Source organism: Palaemon carinicauda, chromosome 2 (genome assembly GCF_036898095.1).
Source record: "Palaemon carinicauda isolate YSFRI2023 chromosome 2, ASM3689809v2, whole genome shotgun sequence".
Classification (NCBI taxonomy): Eukaryota; Metazoa; Arthropoda; class Malacostraca; order Decapoda; family Palaemonidae; genus Palaemon; species Palaemon carinicauda.
In genome coordinates this window covers 50,248,056-50,273,055 of record NC_090726.1, presented here as the reverse complement: position 1 = coordinate 50,273,055, position 25,000 = coordinate 50,248,056, and the positions used below count along the sequence as shown (strand labels likewise).

The 25,000-nt window shown below is 40.0% G+C and overlaps 1 protein-coding gene across 2 annotated transcripts in view; it reads left to right on the top strand.

The window, feature by feature from the left end:
- The window catches only part of LOC137624940 (peptide transporter family 1-like), a 47,668-nt gene extending 31,648 nt beyond the window's left edge, over nucleotides 1-16,020 (top strand). Inside the window, exons 2-6 of one of the 2 annotated variants that reach the window (XM_068355882.1) lie at nucleotides 1,751-2,010; nucleotides 7,677-7,897; nucleotides 9,493-9,659; nucleotides 9,880-10,676; nucleotides 14,412-16,020. In XM_068355882.1, coding sequence (XP_068211983.1) covers nucleotides 1,771-2,010; nucleotides 7,677-7,897; nucleotides 9,493-9,659; nucleotides 9,880-10,676; nucleotides 14,412-15,059 — 2,073 coding nt within the window. In that variant the 5' untranslated portion in view covers nucleotides 1,751-1,770 and the 3' untranslated portion in view covers nucleotides 15,060-16,020. The remainder of the gene's footprint in view (nucleotides 1-1,750; nucleotides 2,011-7,676; nucleotides 7,898-9,492; nucleotides 9,660-9,879; nucleotides 10,677-14,411) is intronic. The other variant, XM_068355875.1, reaches the window with a different exon arrangement.
- The last annotated feature ends 8,980 nt before the right edge of the window (nucleotides 16,021-25,000 follow it).

The following is a 25,000-nucleotide window of genomic DNA, read 5'->3' as shown; positions in this document are numbered from 1 at the left end:
TATTTTCTTAAACCTTTTCCCGAAAACACAATCATCAACAAAAGGAAAGATCAATACCAATATTTTCTTAAACCTTTATCAGAAAACACAATCATCAACAAAAGGAAAGATCAATACCAATATTTTCTTAAACCTTTTCCCGAAAACACAATCATCAACAAAAGGAAAGATCAACACCAATATTTCCTTAAACCTTTTCCAGAAAACACAATCATCGACAAAAGGAAAGATCAATACCAATATTTTCTTAAACCTTTATCAGAAAACACAATCATCAACAAAAGGAAAGATCAATACCAATATTTTCTTAAACCTTTTCCCGAAAACACAATCATCAACAAAAGGAAAGATCAACACCAATATTTCCTTAAACCTTTTCCAGAAAACACAATCATCGACAAAAGGAAAGATCAATACCAATATTTTCTTGAACCGTTACCAGAAAACACAATCATCAACAAAAGGAAAGATCAATACCAATATTTCCTTAAACCTTTATCAGAAACACAATCATCAACAAAAGGAAAGATCAATACCAATATTTTCTTAAACCTTTTCAAGAAAACACAATCATCAACAAAAGGAAAGATCAATACCAATATTTCCTTAAACCTTTTCCAGAAAACACAATCATCAACAAAAGGAAAGATCAATACCAATATTTTCTTAAACCTTTTCCAGAAAACACAATCATCAACAAAAGGAAAGATCAATACCAATATTTTCTTAAACCTTTACCAGAAAACACAATCATCAACGAAAGGAAAGATCAATACCAATATTTTCTTAAACCTTTACCAGAAAACACAATCATCAACAAAAGGAAAGATCAATACCAATATTTTCTTAAACCTTTACCAGAAAACACAATCATCAACGAAAGGAAAGATCATTACCAATATTTTCTTAAACCTTTACCAGAAAACACAATCATCAACGAAAGGAAAGATCATTACCAATATTTTCTTAAACCTTTACCAGAAAACACAATCATCAACAAAAGGAAAGATCATTACCAATATTTTCTTAAACCTTTACCAGAAAACACAATCATCAACAAAAGGAAAGATCAATACCAATGTTTTCTTAAACCTTTACCAGAAAACACAATCATCAACGAAAGGAAAGATCAATACCAATGTTTTCTTAAACCTTTACCAGAAAACACAATCATCAACGAAAGGAAAGATCATTACCAATATTTTCTTAAACCTTTACCAGAAAACACAATCATCAACGAAAGGAAAGATCATTACCAATATTTTCTTAAACCTTTACCAGAAAACACAATCATCAACGAAAGGAAAGATCATTACCAATATTTTCTTAAACCTTTACCAGAAAACACAATCATCAACGAAAGGAAAGATCAATACCAATATTTTCTTAAACCTTTTCCAGAAAACACAATCATCAACGAAAGGAAAGATCGATACCAATATTTTCTTAAACCTTTTCCAGAAAACACAATCATCAACGAAAGGAAAGATCGATACCAATATTTTCTTAAACCTTTTCCAGAAAACACAATCATCAACGAAAGGAAAGATCAATACCAATATTTTCTTAAACCTTTTCCAGAAAACACAATCATCAACAAAAGGAAAGATCAATACCAATATTTTCTTAAACCTTTTCCAGAAAACACAATTAACATTTAAAAAAATATTACCTTACCTTTTACAGAGGAAAATAACAAACAGAATAAACATAACTAACCTTATTTCCTCTTGCCTTATCTTCCCCCCAGACCGAAGGACTCGCTGCAGGATGGCAGAGGACAGCGGAAAGGCCAAAATTCCCTACCCGAAGTCGTCGTTCTTCATTTTGGCCGGGTACCTTCTGGAGCGCTTCGTCTACTATGGGCTCTTCGGCGGCGCCGTCTTCTACATGCAGAGGATGCTGGGCTTCACCTCGTCCTCAGCATCCACTGTTAAAGCCGTGATGGAGGGCCTTATCTACCTGGCCCCCATCCCTGGTGCGGTTCTGGCTGATACCTACCTGGGGAAGGTAAGGGTACCCTGACACTTGCACGACTTTTTGCCACGAATTTGTCGTGGCAAGTCGTGACATTTTGTGGCACGAACTGGAAGATAGAATAAAAAAAAATTACCTCAGAATCACAGCTGACCTGTCCACATTGACACGAACTGGCATGACGAGTTCACGACGAGTTCACGACGAGTTCACGCATAGTTTGCGCACTTCCCGCATCGTCCCGAAAATTTTGAACATTTCAAAATTCTCGTCACGACATGCCACGATGTCACGACGGTTGTTCGAACACTTCACGCCAGTTCATGACGAGTTCACGCCAGTTCACGACCCGAGTCGTGACAATGCGTGCCACAAATTCGTGCAAGTGTCAGCCTGGCTTAAGTGTCGTGAGATTCTCCTGTCTGTGAATACTTTTGTCGTTTAGTGACTGTATTTTCCATTTTATGATATCATGTCCTCGACAATGTGTGTGTGTGTGTGTGTGTGTGTGTGTGTGTGTGTGTGTGTGTGTGTGTCAGATTGCCTTATCATTGTGTAAGACAAAGGCTCTTAGACAGCCCATAAGAGAATATTGTTTGAAGTGTTTTTGTTATCTTTATATAGTAATATTAATATGAATTTGGTGTCTGTGAGTAAACTTAATATGAAAGGGATCCTCGACAAGGTGGTACTGTATATAGGGTCAAAGAGTATATATCGATTGATACTTCTGTATAAGAATATAGTCAAATTTTTGCTGGTGGTAGATGGAATCTAAGTTTTGCTGGTATTATTATTATTATTATTATTATTATTATTATTATTATTATTATTATTATCATTATTATTATTATTATTATTATTAGCCAAGCTACAACCCTAGTTGGAAAAGCAAGATGCTATACGCCCAAAAGCTCCAACGGGGAAAAATAGCCCAGTGAAGAAAGGAAACAAGGAAATAAATAAATGATGAGATCAAATTAACAATAAATCATTCTACAAACAGTAACAACGTCAAAACAGATATGTCATATATAAACTATAAAAAGACTTATGTCAGTCTGTTCAACATAAAAGCATTTGATGCAATTTTGAACTTTTGAAGTTCTACTGATTCAACTACCCGATTAGGAAGACCATTCCACAGCCTGGTCAGAGCTGGAATCAAAGGTTTTCTGGTAGCAGATGGAACATAAAGTAAACATCAATTGTTACCTCTGCATGTTATTTCTGTAATACATTAATATGCCACTTTCAGAAAAGGGATTTAATATCCTGAAGTCCTAAAGTCTCCCACCATCACCAATATTTGCTAAACTGGTTATATTACAACAGATGTGATTCTTTACAATCTTCAGAAAGAATAAAAAAGTTCAGTCAGCAATTTACAAATGGAAATATAAAATAATACTATTTTCTTGCAATCTAGCAACATTATTATCATTATTATTATTAATTGCTAAGCTACAACCCTAGTTGGAAAAGCAAAACGCTACAAGCCCAGGGGCCCCAACAGGGAAAATAGCCCAGTGAGGAAAGGAAACAAGGAAAACTAAAATATTTCAAGGACAGTAACAACATTGAAATAAATAATTCCTATATAAACTATAAAAACTTTAACAAAACAAGAGGAAAAGAAATTCGATAGAATAGTGTGCCTGAGTGTACCCTCAAGCAATAGAACTCTAACCCATGACAGTGGAAGACCATAATACAGAGGCTATGGCACTACCCAAGACTAGAGAACAATGGTTTGATTTTGGAGTGTCCTTCTCCTAGAAGAGCTGCTTACCATAGCTAAAGAGTCTCTTCCACCCTTACCAAGAGGAAAGTAGCCACTGAACAATTACAGTGCAGTAGTGAACCCCTTGGGTGAAGAAGATGGAATATAAAGTATATATCAATTGTTACTTCTGCATGTTATTTCTGTAATGCATTAATATGCCGCTTTCAGAAATAGGATTTAAGATCCTGAAGTCCTAAAGTCTCCCACCATCACCAATATTTGCTACACTGGTTATATTACTAAATTAAAAAAAAAATTTAACAGATGTGATTTTTTACGATCATCAAAAAGAATAAAAAAAGTTCAGTCAGCAATTTATAAATGGAAAAGTAAAATAATACTATTTTCTTGCAATCTAGCAACATTGCAAGCATTTAAAAAATGCCAGCAAACTTCAACCAATTAACCAATCAAAAATTGACAAATGCTGCATTTGATTAAACTTATTTAGTAACATTTCTGTACAATAGTGAATCGAAAATAGTCAATCCCTTATAGCAACCTCTGAAGATAGGGAAAATCATCAAAATAAATAGTCAGTATTTATGAAATTAGCTAAACAGCTAAATGGATACGTCAAAAAACTAAAGTAATGGATATCCTTGAAACCATTAGCAAGCTCAAATGGAACTGGGCGGGGCACATTGCCAGGATGACAGACAACCGATGGACATCACGAACAACCTTCTGGACACCCCGAGGATACACAAGAAACCGAGGAAGACAAAAAACCCGCTGGCGAGATGACTTAGACCAACATAAGCAACAGTGGCACAGAATAGCTTGCGATAGAAATCTGTGGAGGAACCTGGGGAAGGCCTACATCCAACAAAGGACTTTTGAAGGCTGAAATGATGATGATGATGATGATTTATGAAATTGATGTAATATTGCTGTAAAATAGTTAACGGATTTTGACGTGGGAAAAATCTATTATTGGGTGAGATAGCCATGTCGTCCTGATGGAAGTTCCTTCGGGCAGCTTCCTACTGTATAAGGCCCGGAGCTCACTAGCGACTCTGTGGCGCCACAAAGCCACGGCATCGTGTGGCGGGGATGTGGTCTCCCATAGGTTTCCATTGTTTTCAAGTTTTGCCGCGCAAACTAGCGACTGTGGCGAGCGACTGTGGCTCTCTGTCGCTCATCCCCGCCACAGGCGTAGCGTGGCTTTGTGGCGCCACAGAGTCGCTAGTGCGCTCCCGGCCTAATATTTCTGTGAGTGATATTACAAGGGAATTCCCGTCAGGTATCAGAGGGTTCTAACCCCCGGAACGACTATCCGTAGATATCGTGTATAATCAGGGATGTATACGTAGATAACCATAGATATCTGCACTCCAAACAGGCAGTTAATAAATTTAGAATCAGATACAGTAAATATATCATATCCTTGTAAATAATTAGGCAGATTCAAATGATTAATACAATTTCATGAAGCCTCAAAAAATGATTATATCTTATCACAAGAATTATTATCATTATTATTTCTGATAATAGCCAAGCTACAACCCTACAGTCAATTCCTTTTACTGGGGCAGGTTTACACCGACTCAAGGGGGTGTCCTTTTAGCACGGAAAAGTTTCCTGATCGCTGATTGGTTGGACAAGATAATTCTAACCAATCAGATAGCAGGAAACTTTTCCGAGCTAATAGGGCACCACTGTGAGTCGGTGCAAATCTGCCTCACTAAAAAGAATTAACTATAGGTGGATATATAAAAGGCTACAAGCCCAGGGGCTCCAACAAGGCAAGCAGTTCATTGAGGAAAGGAAATAAGAGAATAACGCTTTAAAGAAAACGGAAATAATTTCATGGTATACTCTTACAAATTCACATTAGACTTTGATTACTTAACCAAATCTTATACAGTTTTCCCAATTTTGTCTTTAGTACCAGACTCTTTTTTTAAATATTAGACAAAAAATTGAGTGCTATCAATTTCCATACCGTAGATTATAAAATTAATCTCGGGACATTTTATTCAAACATGTATAGGTTAGGAACAAGATAATTAGTATTGAAAATATCATTTCGTGTAATTTACACGGGTCCACTAGTCATTATTATTTCTAATAATAGCCAAGCTACAACCCTATGTGGAAATATAAAATTCTACAAGCACAGGGGCTCCAACAAGGAAAGCAGTTCAGTGAGGAAAGGAAATAAGAGAATAACAAATAAACTACTGTATAAGTTATGAATGAATAACATAGAACATTAAAATCAGTCATAACTTTAAAATAGATATGTCATATATATAAACTATGAAGGGAAAATCATATCAACCTGTTCATGAAAATATTTGTTGCAAGTTAGAACTCCTGAAGTTCAACCGATTCATCTAAAGCAACGATTCAAACACTTAATAGAAAATTGAACGATTATCAAAATCTGGGATTTTTATAATCAGATTGTTTGGACAATTTATAAGAAGAGGAAGCGATTGAACGCGATAATTCTTCAAAAACTGTGAAAAAGGCGCCAACAAAAACCAACCGCGCTGTAGCCACCAGCTGCGATCGAAGGAATGAGAAGCACGAACGTATAGGGGCACTCGAAGGTGATAGGATGTGTAACGGCTCCTTATTCATCCTTCCCCTTAGAGGATTAGACTGGGTAAAGTCTATTGGGGGTGCAGATATCTATGGTCATCTTAGGATACGTCCCTGATTATACACGATATCTACGGATTGTCGTTTCCGGGGGTTGGAACCCCGTGTTACCCTGACGGTAATTCTCTTGTAATATCACTCGCAGAAATATTATACAGTAGGAAGCAGCCGAAGGGAACTTCCATCAGGACGACATGGGTCTCTCACACAAAAATATTTTTCCTACATCAAAATCCCTTGTTTAGACAATTTATGTGATTTTTATTTTGCTTTGATAATTAATTAATTATTATATTCTACTAGCTAATTATCAACTTTTACTGAGACAATAAGAGTTCAATATTCAATCTTCCTTTTTAATAATTTTTACCTTTCCTAAATAAAGCAATTATACTAATCTATGATATATGAAACAACTATTAAATTTACAATAAACTAATATAGACCTCAGAATGTGGCAAGTTTCTTTCTAACTGCTAGGGTCAACAGAATATAGAATTGTTTTCAATTAAAAATTGATTAGATTGATCAGTGTTACTGTATGGACATGAGTCCTGGTATGACAATGAAACAATATCCATCAGATTCTAGAAATTTGAGAACAAAGCCCTCTGAAGAATATTGAGAGTTAAATGGCGGGACTAGAAATGAAACTATAAGAGATTACTTGAGTGCCATATGTGGATGAGATCATAGTGAGGGGTATGGGGAGATAGTTTGGGCATGCTCTTCGCTCTCCCCAAGAGAGATTAGTGCACAAAACTTTTAACTGGGCTCCACAAGACACTAGAAGAGTGGGAAGACCCAGGCCTACATGGCTGAGGGTTATGAAGCGTGACGTAGATGATGATGATTGGAGAAATATAGATTTAAAAGCTCAAGATAGAGACGACTGGCGAAATCTAACTGAGACTTTTTGCGTCAATAGGTGTGGGAGGAGATGATGATGATGATGATGATGATGAAAAAAATTATAATTTTCCCAATATTCCCTTTAAAAATGCCTAAAAGAAGGAGATTATGATGATGATGAAAAAATTGATAATTTTCCCAATATTCCCTTTAAAAATGCATAAAATGAAAAGTGTCCATAGTCAATTCTTTTTAGAGAGGCAGATTTGTGCCAACTCGCAGTGGTGCCCTTTTAGCTCGGAAAAGTTTCCTGCTTGCTGATTGGTTAGAATTATCTTGTCCACCCCATCAGCGATCAGGAAACTTTTCCGAGCTAAAAGGGCACCACTGCGAGTCGATGCAAATGCGCCTCATTAAAAACAAAATTGAATGTAGTTTTCCTTCTCAGGTAAGAACGGTGTTCCTAATGTGCTGCGGTTACACCGTGGGTGCCGCCATCTTCATACTCTCCTCCGTTACTCCGATAATGACCACCGTCACGGCTGCCAAGTTCACAGGTATCAGCGGCCTCCTGGTACTTGGTATCTGCGCGGGGCTGATGAAGGCAGTCTATTCCTCCCTGGGTGCTGACCAGTTCAAAGTACCAGAGCAGAGAGAAGAGCAGAAGAGGTGAGACAATTGATAAACTATAGTTAATTTTTAGCGTGGCAGATTTGCACCGACTCGCAGGGGTGCCCTTTTAGCTCGGAAACGTTTCCTGCTCCCTGATTGATTGGAAAGGATAATTCTAACCAATCAGGTAGCAGGAAACTTTTTCCGAGCTAAAAGGGCACCGCTGCGAGAGTGCAAATACGCCTCATTAAAAAAAAAAAATATAGAGGGTCACTTAGTAGAGCGCAGACCTCTGTCGCGGCAGCTTATTTCTCTAACTTTTGCTCAACCTTGACCTTGACCTTAACGTGCATTAATTGGCGTGGATTGTCATACACTCAAATATGAACCACATTTGAAGTCTCTGTGACAACGATGTCCAAACTTATGGCTGATTGTGTGAATTGGACATTTTGCTTGACATGACCTTGCCTTTGACCTTCCAAAATTTAATCATTTCCAGCTTTTTACATAACAGTTAATCCTTGCATGTTTCATTACGCTACCATTAAAATTGTGGCCAGGAAGCTGTTCACAAACTCACACAAACAGGGATTAAAACATATCCTCCTTCCAACTTTGTTGGTGGAGGTAATTAAAATAAATTGTTCAGTTTTCACTGTTAATGTACTCTAGTTATGGGAATAGCAGATTCCAGATAAAATGCATCCATTGGAGCTTGCAATAAACATTTGGTGTCTGATGTAAGTGGCAGAGGCTCACTAACAATTTGGTGTCTGATGTAAGTGGCAGAGGGTCACTAACAATTTGGTGTCTGATGTAAGTGGCAGAGGCTCACTAACAATTTGGTGTCTGATGTAAGTGGCAGAGGCTCACTAACAATTTGGTGTCTGATGTAAGGGGCAGAGGGTCACTAACAATTTGGTGTCTGATGTAATTGGCATAGGCTCACTAACAATTTAGTGGCAGAGGGTCACTAACAATTTGGTGTCTGATGTAAGTGGCAGAGGGTCACTAACAATTTGGTGTCTGATGTAAGTGGCAGAGAGTCACTAACAATTTGGTGTCTGATGTAAGTGGCAGAGGGTCACTAACAATTTGGTGTCTGATGTAAGTGGCAGAGGTTCACTAACAATTTGGTGTCTGATGTAAGGAGCAGAGGGTCACTAACCTTGTTGATAAAGTTATCTTATTGTCACTTAATTTCTATTTAAGTAAACTTGCCCCATTCCCGTTACTTGAGACACGCAGTATGAAATTTATCCTTTTTGCGTTTTGTTTTATAGTGTAAACCCCATATATTATTTCTTATCTAATTTCAATTCCCTTTAGATCAATACCATCTGATGCATCTTCTTCTTTGTCTGCATCTTTTCCTCCTTCTATGTGGGGTTGATGTTTCTGACCAGCTTTCTCCATCTAACATTAATTCTATTCTGATAATATTCACTGTCCATATTCGTTTTGGCAAATTTTTCATGGCCGGATGCCTTTCCTGCCGCCAACCCTCCCCATTTACCCGGGCTTGGGACCGGCACCAAGTTGAGGCTGGCTTGCCCCCCCCCCCCCTCCCCCACTGTATGAATCTAATTTCCCAATCATAACATCACATCTACTGATGATTACTATAATTATCATCTTTAATATTGCAGATATTTCTACGCCTTCTACTGGATGATCAATGCGGGTGCTTTCCTCGGTCAATTCATGACTGCAAAGATCAGAGATTCGGTGCAGTGTTTCGGAGATGACTGCTATTTTCTGCCGTTCATCATCCTTGTCTGCTTAATGGTTTGCTCTACGGCAATATTTGCAGCTGGTGAGTATTTTTCTTTGATTCATTCCATGTTAAGTATACAGTACTCTGCTTAATAATAACAAAAATAAGATATAGTTTATAAATTCTAATTTTTCTATCCTCTAAACTTAATATATCATCAATTCTATCATGACTAGAGTATAGGATATTCAAAGGCCCACTGGGATGATCAGCATCTTAACTCTGACTAGAAGTTTTAACAAAGTTCACTGATTTGCAGGTCGATCTAGATATACCGAGGCTCCTCCAGACACAATGTTGATCGACGCCATCAAATGCGTGTGCCACGCCATCCGTAAATCCTGGGACAAAGAGGACCGCAAGCCAGTAGAACACTGGCTTGATCGCTCCCAGGAGAAGTTTGATAGCAAATTAATCAAGGATGTGAAAATCACTTCCCGTGTCCTCCTCCTGTTTTGCACTTATCCACTCTTCTGGGCCTTGTTTTACCAAACTTCAACCGGCATGATCTTCCAGGCAAAGCGGCTTGACAGCCGTGTTGGTAATGACCGCATCCCGCCCGAAATGTCATCCTCAATCAATCCTTTACTTATTCTGATACTAATTCCTCTGTTTAATCTACTCATTTACCCTTTCTTTGACCGCGTCGGATTCATGACAACCGTAACGTCTAGGATGATCGTGGGCATGTGTTTCTCCGTCGCCTCCTTCGTTGCTTATGCAATCCTCAATATACAGGTCGAGCAGACTCTCATCCTACCAGACCATGCTCGCGTCCACATCTACAATGCCCTTCCGTGTGAAGCCCATATCAAACTGCTTGACTTCGATGGTATCTTGGAAACAGGAGGACAGGTGGCTGTTCCTGATTTCTTAATCACCCACGCTCAGGAAGTCAAAGCCAACGTTCCAACAGCGTGCAACACTCCAGATATGACTTCTGTAACGGTGGTGATCTTAGGGGGACACGAAACAACGCTGCTGTTGACACCGATTGGAGCCAAGTCATTGCCACCAACCCTAGAATACATCAAGAGTGAAGACGCTGAAGCGAAGGTCAGTAAAGTGTGAGAAAAAGTGGAATTTCTTGCTATACAGGTAATTTTTGGGCTCGAGCCATGTCGTCCTGATGGAAGGTTCCTTCAGTAGCTTCCTTTGGATATATATGACTACCATGGTAGTCATATATATCCAAAGGAAGCTACTGAAGGAACCTTCCATCAGGAGGACATGGCCATCTCACCCAAAAATAGATTTTTGAACTAAATATATTCTGGGCTGGATAAACTAAAAACCGACAAGATAAATTTCCTATTGGAATTGTCCCTACTTGGCAATCTGCCTGACTGGGGTTTGAGTCCTCCTTAAACTTGTTAGTTTTTTTGTAGTGTCTGCAACCTCACCATCCTTGTGAGCTAAGGATGGGGGGTTTGGGAGAGCCTATAGGTGTACCAGCGAGTCATCAGCAGCCATTGCCTGGCCCTTCCTAGTTCTAGCTTGGGTAGAGAGGGGGCTTGGTCCCTTATCATATGTATATATGGTCAGTCTCTAGGCAGTGTCACTGCCCCTTGCCTCTGCCATTCCTGGGCAGCGTTTAAACCTATAGGGAAATCTTTGTAGCACAGAAAAAAACTAGGAGAGTTTTGTTTCTTAAAGTAAATTACCCATTTGTCAGATTGGCTTTACATTATTCAAGATAGAGCATTGAGTACTTAAACTAGCCCTCATATATAATCAATTAACTGAAAAAATTTTCGAATTAATAATGAAATTAGTTTTCCTTGATACTGTGACCTGCTATTTCTCATTAGCTAACACCATGAGATTGGTATAAATACAATTTTCAAGAATTCAGAAACTTCAGCCATGATACCAATGAAGGTATAGAATACAGTCGGTATAGAATACAGGTGTAAAATATAGAAGGTATAGAATAAAGAAGTTATAGAATACAGAAGGTATAGAATGCAGAAGGTATAGAATCCAGAAAGTATAAAATACAAAAGATATAGAATACAGAAGGTATAAAATACAGAAGGAATAGAATACAGAAGATATAAAATACAGAAGGTATAGAATACAAAGGTATAAAATACAGAAGGTATAGAATACAGAAGGTATAGAATCCAGAAAGTATAAAATACAAAAGATATAGAATACAGAAGGTATAAAATACAGAAGGAATAGAATACAGAAGGTATAAAATACAGAAGGTATAGAATACAGAAGGTATAGAATATAGAAGGTATAGAATACAGAAGGTATAGAATACAGAAGATATAAAATACAGAAGGTATAGAATACAGAAGGTATAAAATACAGAAGATATAGAATACAGAAGGTATAGAATACAGTAGGTACAAAATACAGAAGGTGTAGAATACAGAAGGTATAGAATACAGAAGGTGTAAAATACAGAAGGTATAGAATACAGAAGGTATACAATACAGAAGGAATAGAATACAGAAGATATAGAATACAGAAGGTATAAAATACAGAAGGTATAGAATACAGAAGGTACAAAATACAGAAGATATAGAATACAGAAGGTGTAAAATACAGAAGTTATAGAATACAGAAGGTATAGAATACAGAAGGTATAGAATACAGAAGGTACAAAATACAGAAGGTATAGAATACAGAAGGTATAAATTACAGAGGGTATAAAATACAGAAGGTATAGAATACAGAAGGTATAGAGTACAGAAGGTATAGAATACAGAAGATATAAAATACAGAAGGTATAGAATACAGAAGGTATAAAATACAGAAAGTATAGAATACAGAAGGTATAGAATACAGAAGGTATAGAGTACAGAAGGTATAGAGTACAGAAGGTATATAATACAGAAGGTATAGAATACAGAAGATATAAAATACAAAAGGTATAGAATACAGAAGGTTTAAAATACAGAAGGTGTAAAATACAGAAGTTATAGAATACAGAAGGTATAGAATACACAAGATATAAAATACAGAAGATATAGAATACACAAGATATACAATACAGAAGGTGTAGAATACAGAAGGTATAGAATACAGAAGGTATAAAATACAGAAGATATAAAATACAGAAGGTATAGAATACAGAGGGTATAAAATACAGATGGTATAGAATACAGAGGGTATAAAATACAGAAGGTATAGAGATACAAACCATTGTTCTCTAGTCTTGGGTAGTGCCATAGCCTCTGTACCATGGTCTTCCACTGTCTTGGGTTAGAGTTCTCTTGCTTGAGGGTACACTCGGGCACACTGTGCTATCTAGTTTCTCTTCCTCTTGTTTCGTTAAAGTTTTTATAGTTTATATAGGAAATATTTATTTTAATGTTCTTACTATTCTTAAAATATTCTATTTTTCCTTGTTTCCTTTCCTCGCTAGGCTATTTTCCGTTAGGGCCCCTGGGCTTAGAGCATCCTGCTTTTCCAACTAGGGTTGTAGCTAAGCATTTAATAATAATAATGATAGTAATAATAATAATAATAGTAATAATAATAATAATAAAAATAATAATAATAATAATAATATAGCATCCTGCTTTTCCAACTAGGGTTGTAGCTTAGCATTTAATAATACTGTAATAATAATAATAATAATAATAATAATAATAATAATCTCAGATAACGAAATACTATAATTAATCAGTACAGTATTAAATAATTTAATGCACTATGCAAGACAACAATTGTAATATGAAATAGGAATACTTGTTGACTTTTGCAGCCGAGAATCGTAGGCATGGGAGTCAGGTAAGGCCTACATAAGGCTCAAATTTAACAAAATTTAACTTAGAAACAGCTTCTTGAAACCTAAGTTTGCAAGTTGAACACTTTCTGTAGAGATCGTGCGCTTACAGCGACCAGCGCTATTGCAACTCGCACTGCAGAAAGGAGTTATAGTCCATTTCTTTTAGCGAGTCATACTTGCACCGACTCGCAGCGGTGCCCTTTTAGCTCGGAAAAGTTTCCTGGTCGCTGATTGGTTGGACAAGATAATTCTAACCAATCAGCGACCAGGAAACTTTTCCGAGCTAAAAGGGCACCGTTGCGAGTCGGTGCATATATGACTCGCTAAAAGAAATGGACTATAGGTTCCTCAGAATCATAGCAAGGGATGATGTTGAACAGTAAATGAACAAATAATCTTACATTGATGACATGTTATACTCCAACTAGCTCTATAGAACTTATTTGCAATAAATTACATAATAAATCATTCAAAATTAAACTACAAAGTAGATGAAAAAATTACATCAAAAGAATCAAAACAAGATATTATACTAAAATATTGCACCAAAACCTTACCAACACTGGTTTAAAGATTGCTCATGAATGGCAGAGGCAAGGGACAGTGACATTGCCATAACAAGCAGGACAATGCCCTAGAGACTGACCATATATTATATGATCAGCGCTCAAACCTCCTCTCCACCCAAGCTAGGACCAGGGAGGGCCAGGCAGTGGCTGCTGATGACTCAGCAGATAGACCTATATGCTCCCCCAAACTCCCCAACCTTAGCTCACAAGGATGGTAAGGTTGCAGACACTAATGGCACTAACGAGTCTGAGCGGGACTCGAACCCCCATCTGGTAAACACCAGGTAGAAACGTTACCTATCAGGCCACATGTATGTACTATTTTCTAGATAAATACCTTATGTATCCATACGGTACTGTATCAATATCTATATTTTAACTGTGAGTCTTTTGATAAATTTATCTTGCAATTTATATCCTATAAACTATATTTTCCCCCCAAAAAAATGACTATAATTTCTGTTTTTTCTTCAGGTGCGCGTATTGGCAACAAATCCAGACGTTGAAAACATTACATTAAAGTATGAAACCCTAAGCCAAGAGTTCCATGTGAAAGATGGCATGACTCAATTTCAGCCCGTCAGTCCTCAGGACTACAAGGTCTTCATGGGAGAAGTCGAGGTAGGGGATTCTCCGATATACCAGGATGGCGTCTACGACGTCGTTTTGACTGATGCAACCCTGTTTGTGTTTGCCGTTACGAAACCCGCTTCCGTTCACATGTTGTGGCTCCTCCCTCAGTATTTGCTGCTGACCATCGGTGAAATTCTCTTCTCGGTATCAGGAATGGACTTTGCTTACTCAGAAGCTCCAACGGCTATGAAGTCCGTCCTTCAGGCTGCCAACCTCTTCACAATCACCGTTGGCCTGTGGTTATTCGCCGGCCTGACGAGCCTGAGTTCGGCCACGGGTGCATTCCAGCACCGAGCATCTCAGGAAGCCTTTCTTTATGCAGGTCTCATGGCAGCCAACACAGTTATATTTGTTATTCTCATAAGATGGTACAACAAAATACCAAAGGACAATGAAGAAGATGAGAACATAGTGGAAGAAATTGAGGACAAACCACCACGAGCAATGGCTGCGGATAACAAAGCATTTGTTGAGGACGATGCTGTGTAGATCAAAGAGATATACGTTGTTTGAATATTTTTTTACGGTTTTACGGCTGTATGATAGCTTGTTCACATACAGCATATTGAAGGAAAGACATTATGTATTTAAGATATGTATATACAGTAAAAGTATACGCGAAACTTTTCCATTTAAGATTACAGTACATGCTATATGTATGCTGAAGTAAAACACTTCTACTGTATTCTGTGATAAGAGAAAAGGGTTTCATGATAAGTGATGGTAATACCAGGCCAATTACCTTTCGTATCCACACTTCACCAGTCACCCTACATCTAACCCTCCTTACGTTTTAAAGACGAATATAAATTGTACTATTCTTCTTTTGAATTAACTTCGAAATAATCGCTGAAAATACATGACACTCAAAATATCGATGACATTTCACGTCGCGCTTTAAATCTTCGCCATATTCAAGTAACTAATACCTAAACTATTTTTTAATTTTTTAAATCTTGTGTAAATATTGAGGTGAAGCGTTGATCAACAAAAGCTCTTGGCAAGTGTTTCCATGTTATACCGGAAAATGCATTGACCACACTAGAAACACCTTAACAGTTTGTCACAATAAAGATGCCGTCCAACTTATGAAACTTTGTAGGATTTCAGGCTTTCATTAGAACTACTTGAAAGATGTGATACTTTAAATATTTTGAAAATGGATGTTGAGTGTTTAATAAAATCATCACCGTTGAAAAGAAAACACACTAGAGTTCTTCCAATATGGCCCCTTCCTCAGAGAGGAAGAGGAACAGGAAAATGTTGACTACTGTATATTCCCGAAGTGAATGATTATTATAACGAGGATATTCTTCAAAATGGAGATGCCTCAATCCATAAAATATCCGAGAATGATCCTTTGTAACCTATTTGTTATATAAAGATATGTAAAAAGTACATTTAAGCTGTTAAAGAAGAACATTTTTAATACTATTGTTATTTTAAATTGTTTATTTTTGGCCATTAAATTAAGGTCTACACAAATTCTGCATTTTATTATTACCGCTAGTGTATGCTTTTTAAATCAGTGGTTCCCAACCTTTTTTCTGTCATTTCCCCCCTGCACCCAGTTCAACCATCCATATTTCCCCCTTGATGCCCCGCCCAGCCCTCAAGCCCACTCGCCTGCCTCAGAAATGGGCATGACACTCCAATTCTCCCCTTGAATATCATGTCTGTGAGAACTGATATGATCATATCACAATTGAATGGCTAACAACAAATTGCCGCACGTACTATGGACATTTTTCGCTTGTTTTAGTTAGTAGGTAGTGTAATTATTTCTCCCCTGGAAGCTTCAAATTTCCCCTAAGGGGGAAATTTCCCCCAGGTTGGGAACCACTGTTTTAAATAGATGGTCGACGAAATATAAAAGGGATTTTGACGGAGGAAAAATCTATTTTTGGGTGAGATAGCCATGTCGTCCTGATGGAAGTTCCCTCCAGCAACTTCTACAGTATAATATTTCAGCGCCTGATATTACAAGAGAATTACCGTCTGGTATCACGGGGTTCCAACCCCCGGAAACAACTATCCGGAGATATCGTGTATAATCAGGGACGTATCCTAAGATAACCATAGATACTGTATCTGCACCCCAAACAGACCTTACCCAGTCTAATCCACTAAGGGGAAGGATAAATAAGGGGCCGTTACACATCCTAACACCTTCGAGTGCCCCTATACGTTCCTGCCTCGCATTCTTTCAAACGCAGCTGTTTGCTACAGTTCGGTTAATTTTTTGTGGGTGCTTTTTTCGCAGTTTTTGAAGAATCTTCGTGTGAATGGCTTCACTGTTTTGCACGAAAGCCAAATGGAAAATGGAAATGTTCCTCGCTGGCATTCTGTTGGAAGGGAATTCGAGACCCGTTTAAGCTCAAAAGTTTCTAGTAGCGTCTGGGACCTCATCATCCTTATTAGCTAGCAACTGGGGGTTTGGGGGAGCCTTAGATCTACCTACGAGTCATCAACAGCCATTGCTTGGCATTTCCTGGCCCTAGCCTGATGGAGAGGGGGCTTGGGAGCTGATCAGATCTATACAGTACTGTACATGGTTAATCTCTAGGGCATTGGCCTGTTCCTTACCTCTGTCAATCATGAGTAACCTTTAACCCTTTAAGTATAAGAAGCACATTCCATTGAAATATGTTATTTTCATTAGTAAAATAAATTTTTGAATATACTTACCCGATAATCATGTAGCTGTCAACTCTGTTGCCGACAGAAATCTACGGTCGGGATACGCCAGCGATCGCAATACAGGTGGGGGTGAACACCACAGCGCCATCTGTGGTCAGGTACTCTAGTACTTCTTGTCAACACCACCTCAATTTTTTCCTCGGTCCACTGGTTCTCTATGGGGAGGAAGGGTGGGTCAATTAAATCATGATTATCGGGTAAGTATATTCAAAAATTTATTTTACTAATGAAAATAACATTTTTCAATATTAATCTTACCCGATAATCATGTAGCTGATTCACACCCAGGGTGGTGGGTGGAGACCAGCATACATGTTAACACAGAAGCTAAGTATCCCGTATTTTATTTTATTAGTTATTCAAATATAACATAAAATAAATAAGTACCTGGTAAGGAAGACGACTTGAACCATTACTCTGCCTTTATTAAGTACGTCTTTCTTACTGAGCGTAGCGGTCCTCCTAGGATGCTGAACGACTCTTAGGTGCTGAAGTATAAAGGGCTGCAACCCATACTAAAGGACCTCATCACAACCTTTAACCTCGGCGCTTCTCAAGAAAGAATTGACCACCCGCCAAATCAACAAGGATGTGGAAGGCTTCTTAGCCGACCGTACAATCCATAAAAAGTATTCAAGAGAAAGGTTAAAAAGGTTATGGGATTATGGGAATGTAGTGGCTGAGCCCCCGCCTACTACTGCATTCGTTGCTACGAATGGTCCCAGGGTGTAGCAGTTCTCGTAAAGAGACTGGACATCTTTGAGATAGAATGATGCGAACACTGACTTGCTTCTCCAATAGGTTGCATCCATAACACTCTGCAGAGAACGGTTCTGTTTGAGGGCCACTGAAGTAGCCACAGCTCTCACTTCATGTGTCCTTACCTTCAGCAAAGCAAGGTCTTCTTCCTTCAGATGAGAATGTGCTTCCCTAATCAGGAGCCTGAATAGGTAAGAAACTGAGTTCTTAGACCTTGGAAGAGAAGGCTTCTTGATAGCCCACCATAAGGCTTCTGATTGTCCTCGTAAAGGTTATGACCTTTTTAGATAGTACCTAAGAGCTCTAACTGGGCAAAGTACTCTCTCCAGTTCGTCCCCCACCAAGTTGGACAGGCTTGGGATCTCGAACGACTTAGGCCAAGGACGTGAAGGAAGCTCGTTTTAGCAAAAAACCGAGCTGCAAGGAACATGTAGCCGTTTCAGATGTGAAAACTATGTTCCTGCTGAAGGCGTGGATCTCACTTACTCTTTTAGCTGTTGTCAAGCACACGAGGAAAAGAGTTTTTAATGTGAGGTCCTTAAAAGAGGCTGATTGGAGAGGTTCAAATCTTGATGACATAAAGAACCTTAGGACCACGTCTAGATTCCAGCCTGGAGTGGACGACCGACGTTCCTTTGAGGTCTTAAAAGACCTAAGGAGGTCCTGTAGATCTTTGTTGGTGGAAAGATCCAAGCCTCTGTGGCGGAAAACCGCTGCCAACATACTTCTGTAACCCTTAATCGTAGGAGCTGAAAGGGATCTTACGTTCCTTAGATGTAACAGGAAGTCAGCAATCTGGGTTACAGTGGTACTGGATGAGGAAACTGCATTGGCCTTGTACCAGCTTCGGAAGACTTCCCCTTTAGACTGATAGACTCTGAGAGTGGATGTCCTCCTTGCTCTGGCAATCGCTCTGGCTGCCTCCTTCGAAAAGCCCCTAGCTCTTGGGAGTCTTTCGAAAGTCTGAAGGCAGTCAGACGAAGAGCGTGGAGGTTTGGATGTACCTTCTTTACGTGAGGTAGACGTAGAAGGTCCACTCCTAGAGGAAGAGTCCTGGGAATGTCGACCAGCCATTGCAGTACCTCTATGAACCATTCTCTCGCGGGCCAGAGCGGAGCCAACCAACGTCAGCCGTGTCCCTTTGCGAGAGGCGAACTTCTGAAGTACCCTGTTGACAATCTTGAACGGCGGGAATGCATACAGGTCGAGATGGGACCAATCCAGCAGAAAAGCATCCATGTGAACTGCTGCTGGGTCTGGAATCGGAGAACAATACAACGGGAGCCTCTAGGTTATCGAGGTAGCGAACAGATCTATGGTTGGCTGACCCCACAGGGCCCAAAGTCTGCTGCAAACATTCTTGTGAAGGGTCCACTCTGTGGGGATGACCTTACCCTTCCGGCTAAGGCGATCTGCCATGACATTCATATCGCCCTGAATGAACCTCGTTACCAGCGTGAGCTTTCGATCTTTTAACCAGATGAGGAGGTCCCTTGCGATCTAGAACAACTTCCACGAATGAGTCCCTCCCTGCTTGGAGATGTAAGCCAAGGCTGTGGTGTTGTCAGAGTCCACCTCCACCACCTTGTTAAGCTGGAGGGACTTGAAGTTTATCAAGGTCAGATGAACCGCCAACAGCTCCTTGCAATAGATGTGAAGTGTCCTTAGCTCCTGATTCCATGTTCCCGAGCATTCCTGTCCGTCCAAAGTCGCACCCCAGCCCGTGTCTGATGCGTCAGAGAAGAGACGGCGGTCGGGTTTCTGAACAGCCAAAGGTAGACTTCCTTGAGAAGAAAGCTGTTCTTTCACCACGTGAGAGTAGACCTCCTCTCTTCGGAAACAGGAACTGAGATCGTCTCTAGCGTCATGTCCTTTATCCAGTGAGCCGCTAGATGATACTGAAGGGGGGGAGGTGGGGTCTCCCTAACTCGATGAACAGTGCCAGCGATGAAAGTGTCCCTGTTAGACTCATCCACTACCTGACTGAGCATCGGTTCCTTCTCAGCATGCTCTGGATGCAATCTAGAGCTTAGTATATCTTTGGGGCCGACGGAAAAGCCCGAAAAGCTTGACTCTGAAGATCCATACCCAGGTAGACAATGATCTGGGATGGGACGAGCTGGGACTCCTCAAAATTGACCAGGAGGCCCAGTTCCTTGGTCAGATCCATAGTCCATCTGAGAATCTCCAGACAGCGACGACTTGTGGGAACTCTTAAAAGCTAGTCGTCTGACGGAGCCGGACACAAGATCATGGTACTGCTGCACAGTCTGTGAACTGTCAACCATGGGGAAGCGAGGAAGTACAGTGACAACCCGAAGCTGTCTAGACTGTCTGGGTCGTACAGACAACTCCTTATCGGGTTGCTGAGGTTGCCGCACTGCGTCACAACAAGACACTTCTGCTGGTTGTTGAACGTCTTCCCAGTGACACACTGACTCCGTAAACAAAAAATCCTCTAACAAGGACTAAGCTTGGACTGCATGTCTTGCAACACAGCTCAAGGTCTATGGGAGCAGGTGTGGTAACAGACGGGGTTAGCGACTGAAGTGGAACCATTACCTTCCCTGGAAGCATGCTATGCTTAAATAAAAGTCCATAGGAGGCTAAGTAGCTAAAGGCTCCTCTCCAAATGACAGAGTCCTCAAGGGAAAATCAGAAGGAGGGAGAATAGCACTTTCTCATCTACAGGAACCATATCCGAGAAAAGCTAAGTTCTCTCAGTGAGGGTTTCACTGGTGCAAAAGCAGCAGACTAGAAGGCAACGTATGAAACTGCTTGACAGTCTAGTGAGTTGGCAACAACCAAAGATGTGTGACTGAGAAGCATGCGGTAAGGTATGCAGAGCATGCTGTATGTAGAGCATGCGGTAAGGTATGCAGAGCATGCTGTATGTAGAGCATGCTGTAAGGTAAGCAGAGCATGTTGCATGGCGTGCGGCTTATGCTGCATAGGATGAGGCTCATGCTGCATGGGATGAGGCTCATGCTGCAAGGGATGAGGCTTATGCCGCATGCGTTGAGGAGGATGCCGCATAATATGAGGCTCCTGCCTCATGGGTTGAGGCGGTTGCCGCATAGCATGAGGCTTTGCCTCATGGTTTGAGGAGGATGCCGCATAGCATGAGGCTCCTCATAAGCATGAGGCTGCCTCATGGGTAGAGGAGGATTTTTTAAAGAAATCTGAACCTGACACTAATCTAGCTGTCCGAGGATTTACCTGGTGAGACATCAGTCTCTTTACCAGCGAGTTTTACCAGATTTCCCCGGGCCACCACGTGACACAATTGGTAGTAATTCATTCAAATTACCCCTAATGAGTCAATATGGATAAATATCAACACAACATCGTGTTCAAAATAGAAATAAATTTCTACCTCATACTTGGGATGGAACGCTAGCCCCTTCTAATGAAAGGCCAGGTCGAAACCAACCATGCCACGAGAGCCCATACAAGAGTTGAGGTTCTTGCCTCAAGAGTGGAGGTGTCTGCCGCAAGAGTTGAGGTTGCTGCCTCAAGGATGGTGGAGGTTGCCGCAACGCGAGAGGTTGCTGCATAGCGCTGGTATCTGGCAACTCCCAATGCGGCAGCTCACACGTGGAGGTAGGTTGAGGAACCTCAACTTCATACGTCTGGCAGGGTGGACTGCGCAGAGGTGGAGTTGAGGTTGCTGCCTCGAGGATGGTGGAGGTTGTCGCACCGCAAGAGGTAGCTGCCTCGAGGATGGAGGAGGTAGTCGCAATGCATTAGGCTCCTACCTCAAGGGTAGAGGAGGTTGCTGCAAAGCATAAGGCTCCTGCCTCAAGTGTTGAGGAGGTTGCCGCGTGGCAAGAGGCTCCTGCCTCAAGGAAAGTGGAGGTTGCTGCACAGAGCTGGTATCTGGCAACTCCCAATGCGGCAGCTCACGCATGGAGGTAGCTTGAGGAACCTCAACATCATACGTCTGGCAGGCTGGACTGCGTAGAGGTGGAGGAGCGCTCGCAGGAGGAGGTGTGTTAACCTTCTCTGCCTGAAACTCCTGCATCAACACCGCAAGCTGAGACTGCATTGTCAGCAGCATAGACCACTAGAGTTTAAGAAAGACAACAACAAACGGAGCTACTGTCCGTTGAAACTGAGGGTCTAAAACAGCTGGTGCGGCAACAGACGGAGTTACTGTCTGTTGCGATACCACCTTGCCTCTCTGGGAGGTGTGCAGTTGTCGTACTGCAGCAAGTCCGAACTGACCCAGTGCTAATGGCACCACCTAGGAGTTGGACTTGCGCGGAAGGGACCGACTTGCACTTAAAAGCTGCAAGATTTGGTCCATGGTTTCTGCGAGAAACCTCTTCCGCAGACGAGGAATAAATGGGCTCTCTCGTCTTTGTGTGGGTGGGGTGATCACGTCGGCTACGTGAGTTGGTTACACCCGAAACCACGGAGGGAAACGTCTGTTCGTCGATCAAGGCCTGCTGAACCCATAAGTCCTTCGACATTACTTCTCCCCTGGGCTTGGGAGCTTGTAAGAGGTCCCAGGCTAGGCGAACAACTGGCACGAACAGACGAACCCTCGAACGCAACACTGTAAAACTTTGCGCTTATCACTTTATCACTTTTGATTTTCTGTTTGCACTTATTTCACTGAACTCGAAACTTTAAGTGGTTTGTACCTGAAACACGCAATTCTATCCTTCATTAAAAGTTAGTAATTGCGAAAACAGTATTACAATGTAACAGAAAAACATAATGAAAGATAAATAATTCAGTGGCTGGAAAAGAGATTAAACACTAGATCAAATAAACTACGTTTAAAATCTCTCACCGCATAAAGTCTGAGAACAAGAATAAAACTCTAGAAATGTTTACCTTCTTCCCCTAAAGAGACTAGGGAGAAGAGCAAAAACGATAACAACGTTACCCGCTTGAACGAAACGTTTATCCTCCTCTCTCTCCCTCCGTCTCTATCTCTCTCTCTCTCTCTCTTGACTTAGCACCTGAGAGAAGAGCCCAATTATATATATCGTTAAAACATATTATTGTTAAAGGAAAAAAACTGAAAGGTTTCCCAAATAAAAAGTTCCTTATTAGAATAGAACCATTAAGCTAAGAAAGAATGAACAAAACGCTAGAATCGGTTTACTCTTACTGCAACGTGACACCGTGATAGACACTCTCTCTATCGTAACGATAGAGCGCAAGTTGAACGTTCTGAACGTCAACAACTGCAAAGACAAAACAAAACGTTAGTTCAACTTTGAAAACAGTACAAGACTATCAAAGAAATTCTTTCAAAAACATTAAAATAGCATATGTTAACAGGTAAAAACGAAATGACGGGCTCAAAGTTAATTAACTTCGTTACCAAGGAAAGACCGCCTACTATTAGGAAAGGTCGAAAATAAACAATATAAAAATTAATTTAAATAAGTTTATAATAAAAGGAAGTTAATCAAAGAGGCCTATAAAAGGCGGAGAGATATAAAATAATTCTATAACTTTGTTAAGCAAAATTAAGAGAGTCTATACTCTCTTCGACACCAACACTTCCGTCTAAGGGAAGGGTCGGCCATTTAAAAGTGAAAGAGAGTTCATACTCTCTTCGTACCAAAATTAAATCAACAATTAAATCAAATTGATTCCAAAAACTTGCTAAGCTAATGAAATAGCTTCCTGAATAGCGAAGGCTAAACTCTAGAGCAAATACATCACCAAATCGTGAGCAATAACTCCAGAATCAACAGCGTATCCATGTAGGTCTAGCCGGAGGCACGACAGAGGAAAAATTGAGGTGGTGTTGACAAGAAGTACTAGAGTACCTGACCACAGATGGCGCTGTGGTGTTCACCCCCACCTGTATAGCGATCGCTGGCGTATCCCGACCGTAGATTTCTGTCGGCAACAGAGTTGACAGCTACATGATTATCGGGTAAGATTAATATTGAAAAAAATATGATTTGTATAGATCCACTTACTTGTCCCTGATTATACACGATATCTTCGGATAGTCGTTCCGGGGGTTAGAACCCCGTGATACCTGACGGTAATTCTCTTATAATATCAATTGCAAAAATATTATACAGAAGGAAGCAGCCGAAGGGAACTTCCATCAGAACGACATGGCTATCTCACTCAAAAAAGGGATTTTGACGAAGGGGTGGTGGTAGGGGGGGGGGAGTAGCTGTAGTGAACGACACCTCGTAGTAACGGGGGATTTTGAGGAGAAGTCTAATTAGAAAGGGCCCTCTTGGTAGTGGTATCACTCGCCCCAGTTTTAATACCTACAGCCTTTAGGGGTGAGCGAGCTGGATATATTCCTGGCATTCCATGCAACTCTTTTCTCTGGTATATTTAGCAGTATTTATACCCTTGAAATGGTGCTCTAAGGAGCATTTCACAGAGCGACAAAGGTTCAGCCCAAAAATAGATTTTTCCTACGTCAAAATCCCTTTTAAATTGTCTCTTCTGCTCGACTTACAACAATTTCAAAAGTGGTAAATTGTCACATTAAGAAAGCCTTTCACAATGTCTCTTATACTCTACTTACAAAAAGAAAAATTTTACATAAATTCTAAAAAAAAAAATATATATATATATATAATTCCTGCAGTTCTACCAAAAATAGTAACTCTTCATAATACAGGTAGTTAAAAAAAACTCATTAAAAATACAATAAACATAAAAATGAAATTGCTATAAATGGTTTCCTTTCTACTTCCATGTGTTCTTGAGTTAGTATGTGCATACTGCATTCTTAGTTGCAAATTACTGTTGAATAAACTGCATATAAAATATAAGTAATTAATTGATTAAAGCTACTGAGTGGGTTAAAGTCAACATTATAAAACAACACAGAACTTAAGAATTGGTAATTGTGTGAAACCTCCACTTACCTCTCTAGAGAAGAACAACACAACTGTTCTCCTTTACATAAACAGGTAGAAAAAGGTGAGAAAAACAGTAAAAGCATTGATGGACACAAGATGGGTAAAAAG